Genomic DNA, 19,911 nt, shown 5'->3' with positions numbered 1-19,911 from the left:
TTCCCTTGGCAACAGACTGAGATTGAGCCAGGATCACAACCTTGGTGTCATATTTAATCCTGCATGAACTTTCAAACTCCCATTCCTGCCATGTGTGGCCAATAAGAGTTTTAACAACACCAGGTTAAAGTCCAACAGGTTTATTTGGTAGCAAATGTCATTAGCTTTCGGATTTTTGGCTAATGGCATGTGCTACCAAATGAACCTGTTGGACTTTAACCCGGTGTTGTTAAAACTCTTACCGTGTTTACCCCAGTCCAATGCCGGCATCTCCACATGTGTGGCCAGCACAGTGGTTAGCGCTGCTGCCTCTCAGCACCAGGGATCCGGGTTCAATTCCCGCTTGATTCACTGTCTGTGCAGAGTCTGCACGTTCTCCCTGTGTCTGCGTGGGTTTCCTCCGGGTATTCTGGCTTCCTCCCACAGTCCGAAAGACATGGGGTTAGATGCATTGGCTATGCTAAATTCTCCCTCAGTGTACCTGAACAGGCACCGGAGTGTGGCGACTAGGGGATTTTCACAGTAACTTCACTGCAGTGTTAATGTGAGCCTAATTCTAATACCACTTAAACTTAAATTCCAAAGTTTGTTATCTGGCTCTTATTCTGGATAAGATCCAGAAAGGAATCAGTGTTTGTATACCTGTACCTTAGCAAGGAGCCAGCACCTTCTAAGATGGAGATAATTGTTAAGGGGAGCGGAGCATTTGGATTTTTTTTTTACAACAAATGTTGATTAATGTGCGTGAACCTTTTTTCTTTCCTCAGGTACCAGGCCGTGTGTGTCTAAACAGTGAGAACATCATCCATCCTTCATGTCTGCTTCCCCTCGCCTCCAGACTGCAGTTGTGTGAAGCTGAAAGACCAACACTTCCCTCATTTTAAATCTCAGGCATTGAAACTTTTATTTTGACTTTGGTGCACACCTGTTAGCAGACTCCTAGTTCCGAGAGGATTGCACCAGGAACTATCAGGAGGCCTTTGGTTTGAAAATGACTGCTTCCAGTCCCTTGACCCAGGATTACCAGAGTGGATGTACCTGTTCTTTTGACTCCATTGCTGACATTCATTTCTTGTTATATATGTTGTGCAGCATGTTTAGGAAGCCAAGTGAACAAGCTCTTGTCTTCTGCAAGCAGAAAGTATGAACACATCAGTGTATTCCATGGATCAGGGTCAGCTTTGCACTCAAGATCTCAGCTGTTGTCAAGGATTTGACCTTTTTTGGGACACAACTGAAAATCAACGTACCATCAACTTCTGGCAGATCCCACAAAGCACCCCCCCCACCTCTGAGCACCTGGTGGTCCGTGCTACTGGTTTTTAGCTGGTCTGTAGATGGCTGATTGCAACAGACTAGATCAGGTTTCACACCTCCAAGAACAACTATTAATCTTCACCTTGTTTTGCTTTGAGTGTTTGTGCCCTCTGTGAAGCTCTTTATAACCCTCCCTTGCCCCATTTAGAAGGGAGATAAAACCTCTCAGGCTTTCCTTATTCAGCAGGCTAAGTGAAGATTTGATTTTTGCTATGCCTCCATTCTGGTTCTAAATCGGAGCTTGCAACGTGGCAGAGCCCTCATGTCTCATCCTGAGAAGCTGTTTTTAGAGTTAATTTTTTGGTTTATAAAAATAAATTGTACAATTGTACATTGAGTATATTGCTCATGTATAATTTTTATTTTTGTGACAATGAAGGCATAACTTTGGTTTTGAAAGAAGGATGACAGTTGCAGTTGAGGTCGTGTAACCTGTATTGAAGCTTGACCTCTCATGCAGGGGATGAGCAAGTGTTTCCATTAGTCAACAGGTGAACCAATTCAAAATGGATTTGGACCACTTGCAAAGTGAGTCCCAATTTCCTGCTTTCTTCAATTGGAACTGGGCAGCAGTGATGGGATGAGACTGTGAGGCAGCCCTTAATATTGGGCTGTTCGCCTGATCAGAATCTTGTTACACTCATGGTGTTTTACCATCGTCTTGTTGTCACGCCTTAAGGATGCACCAATTTGAGTTCCCTAGCTTTCCCAGCCTCTAGTGTGCCCAATGCCCAGATGTGTTGCATAATCCAGTTTGCAGTCCATTTGACTGGGTATAATGCAAGTTAATTGTAACAGTCATCTGACTTCATTATTGCAATACAGTGAGGGTGGAGTTACAGGATAGAAGGACAGAGGGAAAATGCACTATCTTTGAATTTGGCATATTCTGCTGTTCTGGATGGGGGCAGTATGGGCAGCAGAGACTTAAGTTTCATTTATTTCCACTTTCACCATTTGGGGGGGACACAGATTTCTATTAGTCTAGTTTTAAATAGAAACTTGCTTGTTCTGGATACACTGCCCTCCCTCCCTATCTGAAATGGTATTCCATTTTTGAGTGGTCTTTTCAACAAATCCATTGCAGTAGAGGGCGGTGTAAGAACACAGATCAGAGTGGATTGTACTGTACAGCCTCTCGAGCCCGCTCTGTCATTCAATACAAACATGGCTGACATCAACTCCAATTTCCCACCCATTCCCCATACCCTGTCGTTCTGAGTTTAAAATTACGTCCAACTCCGCTTTGAATATATGATGAAGCATCCACAATCCTCTGGGATGGAAATTCTAAAGATTCACAGTTGGTGGGTTGAACCATGTGGGTGGGAGTCGGATTGTATCTCCCATGGCATATCCAGGTATACCTGTATCCATCGCATTACATTACAAAGTGAATTGATTCAAAAGCTTACTAACTCACAATCTGAATACAGTCAAATCTGCTTGGCCAATTGCTTTCGTTTACCAGCCAGTAAATAATGAAATTACTATTTGTTGACTTGATGGTGCTCTTGTCTTTGCTGTTTTCCCCCCATCCCCCTCCCCTGATGCTTCACCTATGAGAGGTTCTTCTGGGATTAGGGAGCTGGGAAAGCCTGCATCCCAGATACAGTTCCGAAGCTCAAACCTGAAACCATCTTCAGTTATTGTTTTTGGAGCGGTCTTGGAAACTTTGCACTTTTCTTTCTGTATATAAGGTTTATAGTTTCCACAAGATTGTCAAGATCCTGGATGCTCCCAGTATTCGTAGAACAGAACCATGGAACGGAGAGGCAACATCATCACATGGAGTGCCAGAGTTGGGCTTGTTTAATATATTTTAAAAATAAATCACCAGCATCATTGAACATGTCCATTTATGGCATCCTTCCACTGGGGCAAAGGAAGTGAGGACTAGATGCAGCACACGGGTTTGATTACACAAGTAACTGGTGTTTGTGTAAAGCAATGTTCAGCTAGCTCCTTGAATTAGTGATGGGGCGAGCTATATTTAACTGTACAGTGCACAGACCGGTCTCCCACTAAACTAATTTTCTGCTGTAAGGCAACATTTTTGTAAACCAGAAGTATACTGGGTTGCGGTGCTTGTGATTTTTATTTGTGTGCGCGCGCTGTGGTTCATTCTGTCAGGGAGACCATACCAAGGCTAGTCCATAGGAATTGCTAGATAAAATAACACCAGTCCATCTCCTTCAGCTTCTACCATCCTGATAGTTATATGACCCAATGATAATAGAGTTGCTCACTAGTCAGAGCAGTCCATCTATCTGAGTCTACAGCAGACAACGACAGGGGGCAAGGAAAACCTGTTAGCTGCACACCCCTACACTCGCATACATCCTGAACCAGTGGGTGCCACAGTTGTAAGAAATAAGGTTCTGCTCCAGTACTGTTTTGGGTACCACTGGGCACTTGTTTAAGATGGCGCACATGTTTCTTTTTGAAACTTTCAAGAACTTTGACCTGATTCTCCGTTAATCTGACAGTGATTTTTAAAATGTGAGTAGAGTTCTGGGGCCTCGTTCTGGAAGATTGAATGTATTCTCTCGACTGTTTCACCTGGCTTGGAGAATCTCCTTTTTGTCTCAGCCTTGATGTGGTTGGTTACATCTTTCCCTGCTGGTCAGAAGGTAGTGGGTCCAAGCCCCATCTGGCCTGGGGTTTACAAGTTAAATGTGAAGGAGGCCCTTAGTGGCTTAATTTGATTAAATCTGTTCAGAAAGCAAACTATCTCTGGTACCTGATTCTCGATGTGAGTCCGGCATCTGAAAGTTGTACAACAGCTCCTTGCAATTATAGATCAATCAGTCCATTCAAGGTAGTCATTGGGCCAAAATCTTCTATTAATCTCCAGCACACAGCAGTGTCCACTGATTCTACTAAAATACCAGCATACAGGCTCTGTATTTGCAAGGAAAAAGAGGTCCTTTGGAGGATTATCCCTACAATTAGCCATTGTCTCTTACAAATATTAATTTACTTCTGTATCTGTGTGTATTGGAAACCAGCTACAGGAGGTTTGGGCCTTGAGTTTTTTAATTTCAAGGTTGAGCTTTCTGTCAATCCCCAATAACCCAAACGTGTCGCTTCCTGCAAGTCTACACAGACTGCAACCCTGCCTGTCTTGGAAAACCCAGCGACTACCTGTTTGACCATCATAGGTGACAGATGGGGAATGTGGCAACCCGTTTTGTGGTGATGTGGCCAGTATTAAAACAACTGACCAGAGTGAATCACCCGCTCTAACATTCTTCACTATCGGTGAAGGTGCGTAGGTCCCAGAGCTGTCATCGTCATAGAATTAAGTGGGCTTCAGAGGTACAACGAAAGACATTCATATAAAGTTAAGGAGTACTTCAGAATTACGAAATGGTTTACGAGAGAAACTTCAGGAGAGTCGGTAACCAGAGACACATACAGTTGACTTATCTCCCTGCTTTATGGGTTTTGTGTTAGAACCTGGACTTGTGCCCAAAAGAGTGGTGGAAGCAGATTTGACAATTTTTAAAAGGCAATTGGATCTCTAGATAAAGAGAAAACACTTGCAGGGTAGTAGGGCCCAATAGGTAACATTTTTGAGTGCTGCACAGGCTTGATGGGCCGAATAGTCTCCTCCTGTTCTCTAATCCCATAATGAATGGGTTCAAATCACAGTCTGACACTCAGTCTGAATCTTGTCGTCTTTGACAGACAGTAACTGCGATGCACCCAACTCCCTTTATAAAAAGGATGGAAAATTGATTCAGAGTTTCTTTATTGCACTGATTATTTAAGGGCTGTGTCACTTCATGCTTGAAACTTTTCTTTAATATATATATCTTGTGCTAGTGTTAACTTTCATGTTTTACTCTGGTCTTAATATCTTTTCACAAATAAAATCTGCTTTGCTTGCCAAAATGGAATGGTAGCTTTATTGTTTAGAAAAACAAATTCTTAAATTTCTTAGTATTAGAGTCGCCAGCAGATCTAAATCCTTGCCAAACATTGGTGAGGTCCCGTTGGTAATATTACAGTCAATTTGGGAAGGATGTCAAGCTTTAGAAGTGCAGAGCTGATTTTTAAAAAAAAAAAATTCATTTGTGGGACACGGGCGTCGCTGGCTGGCCAGCATTTATTGTCCATCTCCAGTTGCCCTTGAAAAGATGGCGGTGGCAACTGAGTGGTTTGCTCGGCCATTTCGGAGAGCAGTTAAGAATCAACACTTTGCTGTGGCTCTGGAGTCGCATGTAGGCCAGAGCAGATAAGGACGGCAGATTTCCTTCCCTAAGGGACATTAGCAAACCAGATGGGTTTTCCCTAGAATCATAGAAATCTTACAGTGCAGAAGTAGGCCATTTGGCCCATTGAGTCTGCACCAACAACAATTCCACCTCGGCTGATCTCCGCAACCCCACTAATCCCTCTAACCTACGCATCCCAGGACTCTAAGGGGCAATTTAGCTTGGCCAATGCGCCTAACCCATACATCTTTGGACTGGTTTCAGTGGTTTCACGGTCATCAGTAGAGTCTTAATTCCAGATATTTTTCGTTGAATACAAATTCCACCATCTGCCGTGGTGGGATTCGAACCCGGGTCCCCAGAACATTAGCTGAATTTTTGGATTAATAATCTAGTGATAATACCACTAGGCCATCGCCTCCCCTGACTAGAATGGTATTGAGGACAAGGGACTTCAGTTATATGAAGAAATTGAATATTCTCATCGGAGCAGAGAAGACAAAAAGTTGAGGTATTCAAAATCATTTTTGATTGCATAATTAGAATTTGGATTTATAGTGACAAAAGAACCCGTTTTTACACCATTATGGTATTTGTATGTCCTGTCTGAAAGTTTGGGGGAAGCTGATTTTAATTATGTTTAAAAGAGAATTGGATAGATAGTTTCACTGTTGCTGGGTCCAAATCCTGGAACTTCCGCCCTGACAAATCTGTGGCTGTACCTTTACCACATGGACTGCAGATGTCAAGAGGCTGTTTGCCACCACCTTCTCAAGGGGCAATTAGGGGCAGGCAATAAATCCTGGCCTATCCCATGACCCCAAATCCCATGAACGTTTTTTAAAAATTGTAAAGCTATGGGAAAACAGCTGGAGAATGGAGGTATATTGATAGTTTTACCACCCCCACCCCCCATCACAAAGAGGCCAGCACCAACATTATGGGCAGAACGACCTCTTGTGCTGTTTGGTTACAGATGGCTTTCAGTCGAACTGTCTGAAATCTATGTTGCTATCTCTCAGATCCCTACAACCAGGGGATGATCCAGTGGATCTGTGCACACTCATTCTGAAAAATTATTCAGAGTTAAACCACAGAAGTAGGAACGTTGGTTCCATTTAGTTGTCATTTATATCTGAAATAACGAAACGTGAGCCAAGTCCTTGAGTTTGTTTTTGGCAGTGAACCTCCAGCAGAGGGACTTAGGAGCAGGTACAGCCCAGATTTACCAGAATGATAGTGGAGGTTCTTTCATATGGTCCCAGTTCTTTTTAATACAGGAGACATGACTGCCAATTAGAGTTAACACAGCAAAGTCTGACAAGTTGCAATGAAACAAATGAGTGGACTGGGTAAGAGAAAAGCTTGTGGTGTTTCTATGATTCCACAAGCTTTTCTTTTACCGAGTCCAGTTCATTTCCTTTGATCTTTGTTCCAATTCCTACTCCCATGTGCTGGGTGGGGGGGCGGGGGGAATTGCTGCTTGATGCATTGTCTGATGGTCCTGGCTTCACAGAGATGGAAGGGGAAAGGCCATTTTTACCACTTCAGTGCACATTTTCTTCTTTATTCCTTCCTGGAATGGGACCAGCATTCGTTTCCCATCCCTAATTGCCCCTGAACTGAGTGTCTCACTCGGCCATTTCAGTTAAGAGTTAGCCACATTGCTCTGGATCTTGGAGTCACATGTAGGTCAGACTGGGTAAGGACAGGAGCTTTCCTTCCCCAAAGGACATTAGTGATCCATATGGGTTTTTCCGACAATCGACAATGGTTCCATGGTCATCGATAGACTTTATTCCAGATTTTTGTTGAATTCAAATTTCACCATCTGCTTTTGGGTAGCCTGGGTCCTCGGAGTATTATCCTGGATCTCTGGGTCACTAGTCCAGTGCCAATACCACTGTGCCACCGCAACCCCCCTTCATCCTCGGACCTTGGTGTTGTCGGTGATTGCTTTACTCCCGTATCAGGGCCTCCATACGTGGTTAGGCACGATATCACTGATGATGCTAAGTGTCCCATACCTTAAACATTGGAAGAAAACCCCACCCTCCCCACACACTGGCTGTTACAAGAGTTCACAATGGGGCCCAATCTGTTAATGCTTTCATGTGCTTGTATCCAGGTAAATGCCTTAACAATTATAGTGATCATTTTAGTTGTTACTAAAGGTGTAATTAGATTCCTCATCTGTTCTATGGTAAGCTTCCACCATCAGTTTTCATATTTTGAATCCATGGAAAAAAGCAAAAATCAACAAATTCCAGTGAAACTATTGAGGCCACTTCATTGAATGTTTTTTTAATTCATTCGTGGGACATGGGTGTCGCTGGCTGGTCAGCATTTATTGCCCATCCCTAGTTGCCCTTGGAGGGCAGTTGAGAGTCAACCACATTGCTGTGGCTCTGGAGCCACATGTAGGCCAGACTGGGTAAGGATGGCAGATTTCCTTCCCTAAAGTGAACCAGATGGGTTTTTCCAACCATGGTTTCATGGTCATCAGTAGAAACATAGAAAACTACAGCACAAAACAAGCCCTTCGGCCCCACAGGTTGTGCCGAACACATCCCTACCTTTTAGGCCTACCTATAACCCTCCATCCTATTAAGTCCCATGTACTCATCCAGGAGTCTCTTAAAAGACCCTATTGAGTTTGCCTCCACCACCACTGACGGCAGCCGACTCCACTCACCCTCTGTGTGAAAAACTTCCCCCTGTACCTACCCCCTAGCACCTTAAACCTGTGTCCTCTCGTAGCAGCCATTTCCACCCTGGAAAAAAGCCTCTGAGAGTCCACCCGATCTATCCCTCTCAACATCTTATATACCTCTATTAGGTCTCCTCTCATCCTACGTCTCTCCAAGGAGAAAAGACCGAGCTCCCTCAGCCTATCCTCGTAAGGCATGCCACTCAATCCAGGCAACATCCTTGTAAATCGCCTCTGCACCCTTTCAATCTTTTCCACATCCTTCCTGTAATGAGGCAACCAGAACTGAGCACAGTACTCCAAGTGGGGTCTGACGAGGGTCTTATATAGCTGCATCATTATCCCCGGACTCCTAAACTCAATCCCTCGATTGATAAAGGCCAGCACACCATACGCCTTCTTAACCACCTCCTCCACCTGCGGGGCTGATTTTAGAGTCCTATGGACCTGGACCCCAAGGTCCTTCAGATCCTCCACAGTACTAAGAGTCTTTCCCTTTATATTGTACTCCTTCATCCCATTTGACCTGCCAAAATGGACCACTACGCATTTATCTGGGTTGAAGTCCATCTGCCACTTCTCCGCCCAGTCTTGCATCCTATCTATGTCCCTCTGTAACTTCTGACATCCCTCCAGACTATCCATAACACCACCAACCTTCGTGTCGTCGACAAACTTACCAACCCATCCCTCCGCTTCCTCATCCAGATCATTTATGAAAATGACAAACAGCAAGGGTCCCAGAACAGATCCCTGGGGCACACCACTGGTGACCGACCTCCAATTAGAAAAAGACCCATCTATACACACTCTCTGCCTCTTTTGGGCAAGCCAGTTCTGGATCCACAGGGCAGCAGCCCCTTGGATCCCTTGCCCTCTCACTTTTTCTAGAAGCCTTGCATGGGGGACCTTATCGAACGCCTTGCTAAAATCCATATAAACCACATCTACCGCTTTCCCTTCGTCAATGTGTTTAGTCACATTTTCGAAGAACTCCACCAGGCTCGTAAGGCACGATCTGCCTTTGACAAAGTCATGCTGAGTGTTCTTGAGCATACTAAACCTCTCTAAATGCTCATAAATCTTGTCCCTCAGGATCTTCTCCATCAGCTTACCAACTACTGAGGTTAGACTCACCGGTCGGTAATTTCCTGGGCTATCCCTATTCCCCTTCTTGAAAATAGGAACCACATCCACAATCCTCCGGCACCTCTCCCGTCTCCATCGACGACGCAAAGATCATCGCCAGAGGCTCTGCAATCTCTTCCCTCATCTCCCACAGTAACCTGGGATACATCCCATCTGGAGCCGGCGACTTATCTATCTTGATGCCATTCAAAGATTCCAGCACAACCTCTTTCTTAAAGTCCACATACTCAATCTTTTCAGTCCACCGCAAGCCCGCAGTACATCCACCCATGTCCTTCTCCTCTGTGAAAACCGAGGCAAAATACTCATTGAGCACCTCTGCCATTTCTACTGGTTCCGTACAGACTTTCCCGCCTTCACCTTTTATAGGCCCTATTCCTTCACGTCTCACCCTTTTACTCTTCACATATTTATAGAATGCCTTAAGGTTTTCCTTAATTCTACTTGCCAAGGCCTTCTTGTGACCCCTTCTGGCTCTCCTAATTTCCTTCTTTAGTCCCTTCCTACAAGCCGTATACTCATCTAGATCCCTATCTTCGCAGGAGTAGGCCATCTGGCCCCTCGAGCCTGCTCCGTCATTCAGTAAGATCATGGCTGATCTTTTTGTGGACTCAGCTCCACTTACCTGCCCACTCACCATAACCCTTAATTCCTTTACTGTGTGTACGCTTTCCTTTTCTTCTCGACTAGGTCCCGCACAGCTTTCGTGCACCACGGTTCCTTTAACCTACCAACTCCTCCCTGTCTGCTCGGAACATTGTCCTGTAGAACCCTAGACAGACATTCCTTGAAAAACTGCCACTTCTCTTCAGGGGCGGCACGGTAGCACAGTGGTTAGCACTGCTGCTTCACAGCTCCAGGGTCCCGGGTTCGATTCCCGGCTCGGGTCACTGTCTGTGTGGAGTTTGCACATTCTCCTCGTGTCTGCGTGGGTTTCCTCCGGGTGCTCCGGTTTCCTCCCACAGTCCAAAGATGTGCGGGTTAGGTTGATTGGCCAGGTTAAAAATTGTCCCTTAGAGTCCTGGGATGAGTAGGTTAGAGGGATTAGCGGGTAAAATATGTGGGGGGAGGGCCTGGGTGGGATTGTGGTCGGTGCAGACTCGATGGGCCGAATGGCCTCCTTCTGCACTGTAGGGTTTCTATGTTTCTAGATTTCCCCGAGAATACCTCCTTCCAATTTACTCCTCTAATTTGCTGCCTTATGTCTTCATATTTCCCCTTACTCCATATAAACGCTTTCCTAGCTCGCCTGATCCTCTCTTTTTCCAATGCAAGCATAAAGGAGATAGAGTTATGATCGCTATCCCCAAGATGCTCTCCCACTGAGAGATCTGACACCTGTCCAGGCTCATTGGTCAGTATCAGATCAAGTACAGCCTCTCCTCTTGTAGGCTTGTCCACATGCTGTGTCAGGAAACCCTCCTGAACACACCTAATGAACTCCTCCCCATCCAATCCCCTTACCCATGGGATATTCCAATCTATGTTTGGGAAATTAAAGTCTCCCATCACAACAACTCTGCTATTATTGCAACTCTCCAGGATCTGTTTCCCTATCTGTTCCTCCACCTCCCTGTTACTATTGGGCGGCCTATAGAAAACTCCCAGCAAAGTGATCGACCCCTTCCCACTCCGCACTTCCAACCACAGAGACTCAGTAGACAATCCCTCCACAGCATACACCTTCTCTACAGCTGTGACACTGTCCCTGATCAGCAGTGCCACTCCACCCCCTCTCTTGCCTCCCTCCCTGTCACTATTGGGCGGCCTGTGTAGGGGCACATCCACCGGGGTGCTCTCAATCACCCGAGCTTTACCCTTCCTGGCCGTCACTCACTTGGCCTCCACCCGTGGCCCTGGTGTGACCACCTGATGATAGCTCTTGTCTATCACCTCCTCATTCTCCCTTAACAGCCTAAGATCCTTGAGCTGCAGTTCCAGCTCCTTAACACGGTCCCTCAGGAACCGCAGCTCGACACACCCCTCACAGATGTGGATGTCCGGGAGGCCAGGTGCCTCCAGGACCTCCCACATCCTACACTGGGAACAACACACTGGCTTCACACTCATATTTGCCCCTTTATACCAAGGTACACAGAGAAAAGTAAATAAGAATGAAAAATTCACCCCTGCTCACCCTGTCCCCTGAAGCCCTGTGAGCCAAAGCCCTTATAGCTCACACTCTGCTTCCCACTCACTCCCCTGCCCGCTCCCGATGCTGCCCGCTGTGTACTGCAGCCTACCTTTTATACTTCGCGCGCTTAAAAGACCCTTCCCAGACTCCTTAGCAGCCCACTTCCGGTTTTCAGTTTAAAATTAAGAAAAATACTACTCGAAAAATAAAGCCTACTGCTGCTCCTAGTTCTTATGTTCTTACGTTTGAATTTAGAGAAACACAAGCAATTTTTAAAATAGACAAGGGATTTTCATAGTATCTTCATTGCAGTGTTAATGTAAGCCTACTTGTGACACTAATAAATAAACTTAAATTTGATTTACACTCTCTTAACTCTTCAATGTCATCAACATCCTGAGGATTACCATTGATCAGGAACTGAACTAGACCAGCCATACAAATACCAGAGCGGGTTAGAGGCTGGAAACCTGCAACGAATAACTCACCTTCTGACTCCCCAATGTCTGTCCACCATCTACTCAGCACAATTCAGGAGTGTGATGGAATACTCCCCACTTGCCCGAATGCTCCCTATGACTCTATCAAATGGGGCTAGTTCAGTTTAGGAAACCCGGTGGGCATGGACAGGTTGGTCCGAAGGGCTTGTTTCCATGTTGTACATCTCTATGGCTCACATCCCATAAATGAATCAAAAAAATTGCAACAATTCGAGCTGCATACTTGTGATTTCTCAAAGGCATCATGATAGTTTATAGGATCAGGGGTTATGTTTACCTTTAAATGATGACCTTTTGCCTTAATTACTGATAAAATATCAAATAGCATCATTAGTATTTATACATTTACAATGAAATCAGACCATTAACTTATGGAAGGACATATAAAAAGACACAAGGAGATGCTGCTATTCCTAACCAGAACATGTACCAGAAGCAGCTTGGTATGGCTCCTGCTCTGTTCAAGACTGCGAGGAACTACAAAAGGCCATGAATGTAGCCCAATCCATCACGCAAACCAGTCTCACATCCATTGACTCTGTCTACACTTCCTGCTGCCTTGGCAAAGCAGCCAGCATAATTAAGGACCCCACGCACCCCGGACATTCTCTCTTCCACCTTCTTGCATTAAGTTGATCTTTCTCTACACCCAAGCTGTGACTGTAACACTGTATTCTGCATTCTCTCCTTTCCTTCTCTATGAACTGTATGCTTTGTCTGTATAGTCCACAAAGAACAATACTTTTCACTGTATCCCAGTACATCTGACAAATCAAATCAAAGAATCGTATCATTCTATGAATGTGATGAAATAAACTTCAATAATTCTTTTGACTTTAGTTCCCAAAACCATCCTAACATGTCCAGGATTAGACTTTCATAGAATCCCTACAGTGCAGAAGGAGGCCATTTGTCCCATCGAGTCAGCACCGACCACAATCTCACCCAGGCCCTATCCCCATGACCCCATGCATTTACCCTGCTAATCCCCCTGACACTAAAGGGCAATTTAGCATGGCCAATCCACCTAACCCGCACATCTTTGGATCGTGGGAGGAAACAGGAGCACCCAGAGGAAACCCACGCAGACACAGGGAGAACGTGCAAACTCCGCACAGACAGTGACCCAAGCCGGGAATTGAACCCGGGTCCCTGGCGCTGTGAGGCAGCAGTGCTAACCACTGTGCCACCATGCCACCCGGGTCCCTGGCGCTGTGAGGCAGCAGCGCTAACCACCGTGCCACCCATTTGCTTCAGGGATCTTTGGATTTTGATTCCCCGATAAACAAAGGTTGACTTTTACATCAAGTACATGAAAAATTATAAACTTTTAATCCAAATGCAATAAGTCAATGAGTTTGACTCTAACACAGGGATATATGGGAATGTACTTCCTGCTGTTCCTGCATCTCACCCTCCCAACATCCACCCTGCCAAACACCTGAAGAAGTTAATGTTAATCATAGAAATCATAGAAACCCCACAGTGCAGAAGGAGGCCATTCGGCCCATCGAGTCTGCACCGACCACAATCCCACCCAGGCCCTACCCCCACCTATTGAGATCCATAATGAGATCATCGTTCTGAATTCTGGAGAATATAAACCACATCTATTCAATCTCACCGATAGGACAATCCTCTCACCCCAAAATCCAATCTAGTGAACTTTCATTGCATTCTTTCCAAAGCAAGTATAGAACGTAGAACAGTATAGCACAGGAACAGGCCCTTCGGCCCATAATGTTGTTCCAAACATGAGGCCAAATTAAACTAATCCTTTCTGCCTGCCCTTGGTCCCTATCCCTTGATTCCTTGCATATTCATGTGCTTGTCTAAAAGCCCCTTAAACACCCCTGTTGTATCTGCCTCCACCACCACCCCTGGCAGCGCGTTCCAGACACCCACCACTCTCTGTGTAAAAAAACTTACCCCTCACATCTCCTTTGAACTTTCCCTCTCTCACCTTAAGTGCATGCCCCCTAGTATTAGACTAAGTAAGGTTTCCCTTGGAATGAAAGCAAAATACTGCAGATGCTGGAAATCTGAAATAAAAACAGAAGAACCCAGCGGGTCTGGCAGCATCTGTGGAGAAAGGAACAGAGTTAATGTTTTAAGTTTGCGTGAGTCTTCTCCAAACTCTTTCCTGAGATGCGGGAGTCACTGGCTAGGCAAGCCCATCCCTAATTGCCCCTCAAGGAGGTGGTGGTGAGCCGTCTTCTTGAACCCACTGCAGCCCATGCGGTGTAGGTACACCCACAGTGCTGTTAGGGAGGGAGTTCCAGGATTTTGACCCAGCGACAGTGAAGAGATGGTGACAAAATATTTTACCAGGCTGATTCCGGGGATGGCGGGACTGAGGAGAGATTGACTAGGTCAGGAATGTTTTCACTGGAGTTCAGACGAATGAGGGGGGACCTCATAGAGGCTTATAAAATTCTAACAGGACTAGACGGGGTAGATGCAGGGAGGATGTTCCCGATGGTGGGGGAGTCCAGAACCAGGGGTCACAGTCTGAGGATTCGGGGTAGACCATTTAGGACGGAGGTGAGGAGACATTTCTTCACCCAAAGAGTGGTGAGCCTGTGGAATTCATTACCACAGGAAGTAGTTGATGCCAAAACATTGAATGTGTTCAAGAGGCGGCTGGATACAGCACTCGGGGCGAATGGGATCAAAGGTTCTCGGGAGAAAGCAGGATTAGGCTATTGAGTTGGTGATCAGCCATGATTGTGATGAATGGCGGAGCAGGCTCGAAGGGCCGAATGGCCTCCTCCTGCTCCTATCTTCTATGTTTCTACATTTCTATGTAAACCGTTCAGTCCCAGGGATGAGTCAGCCGTCCCTGATGGCGGAGTGTGGAGAGGGTTCAAAGCACAACTGGCCCTCAAACCATGCCCCACAGCGCCCACCATGGACCTGACTGCCACTGCCTGGGGGGGTGACCCCTGTCCCAGTCCTGAGCTGGGGACATTTTCGGGTGTCCAACCTTAATTCCGGATCTTGCTCATTACTGGGGTTAGATGGTTTTCCCCGGGTGTGTGTCCGATGGGAACAGCAAGAGGACATCCCGGGGGCTGGAATAAAGAGAAACAGCAGAAAAATTAAACTGGTGACAGAAAGAGCCGCTCCGCCTTTAACTGGGAGCGCGGGCGTCCCGGTCTCCTAGCAACCGTTACCCCGGAGACGGCGGCGTCCCAGCTGGGCGGGGTCGGAGTGGTTACTAGTTAGTAACAAGTTAGGAGTTAGTTAATGAGGGGGCAAGCCGAGTGAACTGAGGTGTTAACAGTGAGACTGGTTAGTGGCAGGGGGGTTAGTCTTAGAGACTAGTTACTGACTAGTTAGTGAGAGTCTGGACACTAGTTACTGCTCTGCCAAACACTGAGGCTGCCAGGCTGGTTAACTAGCGCCTGCCAGGCTGGTTAACTAGTGGCTGCCAGGCTGGTTAACTGCTCTAGCCTCTCGTTACTGAGATATTTGGGATTATTACCAGCCTGTTACAGACTAGTTACTGGGGGTGGTTAATTATGTTTAGTAATTTGTTACTATCTGGTTAAACACCAGTTGTTTATGGGTTGTGGCCTGGTTACCAAGAGCTTTGGTACTAGTTAGTGAACAGTTACTGAGCAGCTAAAGAGGTTAATGACTCAGTGATAAAACCCCAAGGACTGATGAGTGAGAGATTAGAGATAATGTACTAACTGGTTAAGTAGTGAGAGGTTTGGGAATTATTAACAACAAATTGAAGGGGGCTAGTTAATGAGAGGCTGCTGAGAAGGAGGTTGGCCTTTGCCTGGTTCGTGTGAAGATTAGAGACTTTTTTGTGACAAGTTGATGAGGAATTGGAAATGAGTTAATAACCAGTCATAAACTGTGGACTAGTTTGGAGCGGTTGGGATCATTGGGATTTGTTGCGAACTAGTTCAATCCTAGCTACTGCGATGCTGGACACCGGTTAGTGAAACATTGCAAAGAAGGTAGGTTAAGTATTGATTTATGTTCATTGGTGATAAGATATTGCGAGGATTTGGGAGTGGTTAACTGATTGAGTTATTGGGTCCACTCATCCTTTCTTTAATCCCTCCGTTCCTTACTTGCTGTTGTTTCAACCTCACCCTATCACTAACTAACTATCTACACCCAGTCTACCCGGCAAGAATGAAAGATACAGATCCTGGGTTAAAGATATGATGCTGGTTCCTCATAAACCAGCTATCTGACTGGCTTTGTTGAAGAAATAGCTAGGTCATCCGTGGAGAATGGGAGGGCTGTTTTTACTCCATTGACTTTGTTGAACGGATGTGGACGTTGCTGCCTAGACCGCCATTTACTGCCCACTCCTAATTGCCCCTCGAGAAAGTGGTGATGAGCCGCCATCTTGAACTGCTGCAGCCCCCGTTCGGTGGGAGTTTTTCCAGTGAAGCCAAGGCCATGAGACAAGGGTGTCAAGGGTCATGGCAGAGGCAGATGGCAAAGTGGAACTGGGACCCCAGCAGATCAGCCGAGATCTTACTGAATGATGGAGCAGGCTCGATTGCCGTGGCCTCCTCTGGCTCCCTGTTTCCTGTATTTTTTTTTGAGTCCTTGTATGCCCCTTTGGTGCTGGAACAGAATTGGAAAATATCCCCCTTTCTCATGAATATTCCATTTCTTTCTGGGATGGGCAGGCCACCCCGGGTTGAGATACTCCACATCCCAATGGGCCAGTAGCTGCAGGATTTGCCACAGCGATACAAAGCCTTGGCGAGACCCCAGCCGCAGAAGTGCATCGAGTTCGGGGCACCGTATCAGAGAAAAGATATATTTGTTCGGGAAGATTTGCAGGGTGGATTCGCAGGAATATTTAACCAAACTTCCAGGGTGAGAATATGGAGAGGGATTGCATAACCAGGTCTTGTAGAACCATAGAACCATAGAAAATTACAGCTCCGAAACAGGCCTTTTGGCCCTTCTTGTCTGTGCCGAACCATTTTATGCCTAGTCCCACTGACCTGCACTTGGACCATATCCCTCCACACCCCTCTCATCCATGAACCCGTCCAAGTTTTTCTTAAATGTTAAAAGTGACCCCGCATTTACCACTTTATCCGGCAGCTCATTCCACACTCCCACCACTCTCTGCGTGAAGAAGCCCCCCCTAATATTCCCTTTAAACTTTTCTCCTTTCACCCTTAACCCATGCCCTCTGGTTTTTTCTCCCCTAGCCTCAGCGGAAAAAGCCTGCTTGCATTCATTCTATCTATACCCATCAAAATCTTATACACCTCTATCAAATCTCCCCTCAATCTTCTACGCTCCAGGGAATAAAGTCCCAACCTATTCAATCTCTCTCTGTAACTCAGCTTCTCAAGTCCCGGCAACATCCTTGTGAACCTTCTCTGCACTCTTTCAATCTTATTTACATCCTTCCTGTAACTAGGTGACCAAAACTGTACACAATACTCCAAATTCAGCCTCACCAATGCCTTATATAACCTTACCATAACACTCCAACTTTTATACTCGATACTCCGATTTATAAAGGCCAATGTACCAAAGGCACTCTTTACGACCCTATCCACCTGTGACGTCACTTTTAGGGAACTCTGTACCTGTATTCCCAGATCTCTCTGTTCAACTGCACTCTTCAGAGTCCTACCATTTACCCTGTACGTTCTTCTTTGGTTTGGCCTTCCAAAGTGCAATATCTCACACTTGTCTGCGTTAAATTCCATTTGCCATTTTTCAGCCCATTTTTCTAGTTGGTCCAAATCCCTCTGCAAGCTTTGAAAACCTTCCTCACTGTCCACTACACCTCCAATCTTTGTATCATCAGCAAACTTGCTGATCCAATTGACCACATTATCATCCAGATCATTGATATAGATGACAAACAACAATGGACCCAACACCGACCCCTGCGGCACACCACTAGTCACAGGCCTCCACTCAGAGAAGCAATCCTCCACAACCACTCTCTGGCTTCTTCCATTGAGCCAGTGTCTTATCCAATTTACTACCTCCCCATGTATACCCAGCGACTGAACCTTCCTAACTAACCTCCCATGAGGGACCTTGTCAAAGGCCTTGCTGAAATCCAGGTAGACAACATCCACCGCCTTCCCTTCATCCACTTTCCTGGTAACCTCCTCGAAAAACTCTAATAGATTGGTCAAACATGACCTACCACGCACAAAGCCATGTTGACTCTCCCTAATAAGTCCCTGTCTATCCAAATATTTGTAGATCCTATCCCTTATCACACCTTCCAATAACTTGCCCACCACCGACGTCAAACTTACTGGCCGATAATTTCCCGGATTTCTTTTGGAACCTTTTTTAAACAACGGAACAACATGAGCCACCCTCCAATCATCCGGCACCTCCCCCGTGAATACTGACATTTTAAATATGTCTGCCAGGGCCCCTGCAAGTTCAACACTAGCTTCCCTCAAGGTCCGTGGGAATACCCTGTCCGGTCCTGGGGATTTATCCACTCTGATTTGCCTCAAGGCAGCGAGCACCTCCTCCCCTTTAATCTGTAAAGGTTCCATGGCCTCCCTACCAGTTTGCCCTATTTCCGTAGACTCCATGCCCGTTTCCTCAGTAAATACGGATGCAAAAAAACCATTCAGTATCTCCCCCATCTCTTTTGGTTCCATACACAGTCTACCACTCTGGTCTTCAAGAGGACCAATTTTATCCCTCACTATCCTTTTGCTCCTAACATACCTATAGAAGCTCTTTGGATTTTCCTTCACTCTGTCTACCAAAGCAACCTCATGTCTTCTTTTAGCCCTCCTGATTTCCCTCTTAAGTAGCTTCTTGCACTTTTTATACTCCTCGAGCATCTGATGTGTTCTTTGCTGCCTGTACATTTCATACAACTCTCTCTTCCTCTTAATCAGTGTTACAATCTCCCTCGAGAACCAAGGTTCCTTATTCCTATTTACTTTGCCTTTAATCCTGACAGGAACATACAAACTCTGCACTCTCAAAATTTCTCCTTTGAAGGCCTCCCACTTTCCATTTACATCCTTACCAGAGAACAGCCTGTGCCAATCCACACTTCCCAGATCCCTTCTCATTTAATCAAATTTGGCCCTTTTCCAGTTCAGAACTTCAACCCGAGGACCAGATCTATCCTTATCCATGATCAGGTTGAAACTAATGGCATTATGATCACTGGATCCAAAGTGTTCCCTCACACTCACATCCATCACCTGCCCTAACTCATTTCCCAATAGGAGATCCAATATCGCATCCTCTCTAGTTGGCACCTCTATATACTGATGTAGAAAATTTGCCTGAACACATTTTACAAACTCTACCCCGTCTAAACCTTTAACAGTATGCGAGTCCCAATCTATATGTGGAAAATTAAAATCCCTTACTATCACAACTTTGTGTTTCTTGCAGTTGTCAGCTATCTCTCCGCTGATTTGCTCCTCCAGTTCTCGCTGACTATTGGGTGGTCTATAATACAAGCCCATTAATGTGGTCATACCTTTCCTGTTTCTCAGCTCCACCCATAGGGCCTCTGTAGACAAGCTCCCTAATCTATCCTGCCTGAGTACCGCTGTAGTGTCCCAGAGGTATTGAAAAATAAATAAGACCAATGATTTCACTGACATTTCCAGGAGTTGGATTTGCGGTGATTGTAACTTTTAGGGCAACACAACAGCGTATGGGTCACCTGGCTTGAGGGACCAATCGGGGCTGAGAGTGGGTAATCAGCCCATGGGGTGGAGTCCCCTCTTTAGCAGGAGACTTGAAGGGGGCGAAGGGCAGCCATGGTACCCTGTACAGTTTTGCTTATGAAGAAATACCTTTCACATTTCTAATGAAGTCTGTCAAAGTGCATCTTTGTTTTTGACCACAAGTCACCACAGGACATTCACC

The 19,911-nt window shown here is 45.8% G+C and overlaps 1 protein-coding gene across 2 annotated transcripts in view; it reads left to right on the top strand.

The window, feature by feature from the left end:
• LOC144504669 (repressor of RNA polymerase III transcription MAF1 homolog) overlaps positions 1 to 1,654 on the top strand; it is a 50,014-nt gene extending 48,360 nt beyond the window's left edge. For both annotated transcript variants that reach the window (XM_078230371.1, XM_078230380.1), the window contains exon 8: positions 768 to 1,654. In XM_078230371.1, coding sequence (XP_078086497.1) covers positions 768 to 789 — 22 coding nt within the window. In that variant the 3' untranslated portion in view covers positions 790 to 1,654. The remainder of the gene's footprint in view (positions 1 to 767) is intronic.
• Positions 1,655 to 19,911: the final 18,257 nt, after the last annotated feature.

The sequence above is a fragment of the Mustelus asterias genome, chromosome 2 (assembly GCF_964213995.1).
Source record: "Mustelus asterias chromosome 2, sMusAst1.hap1.1, whole genome shotgun sequence".
NCBI classification, from domain to species: domain Eukaryota; kingdom Metazoa; phylum Chordata; class Chondrichthyes; order Carcharhiniformes; family Triakidae; genus Mustelus; species Mustelus asterias.
This window is presented reverse-complemented; position numbering and strand designations above follow the sequence as displayed.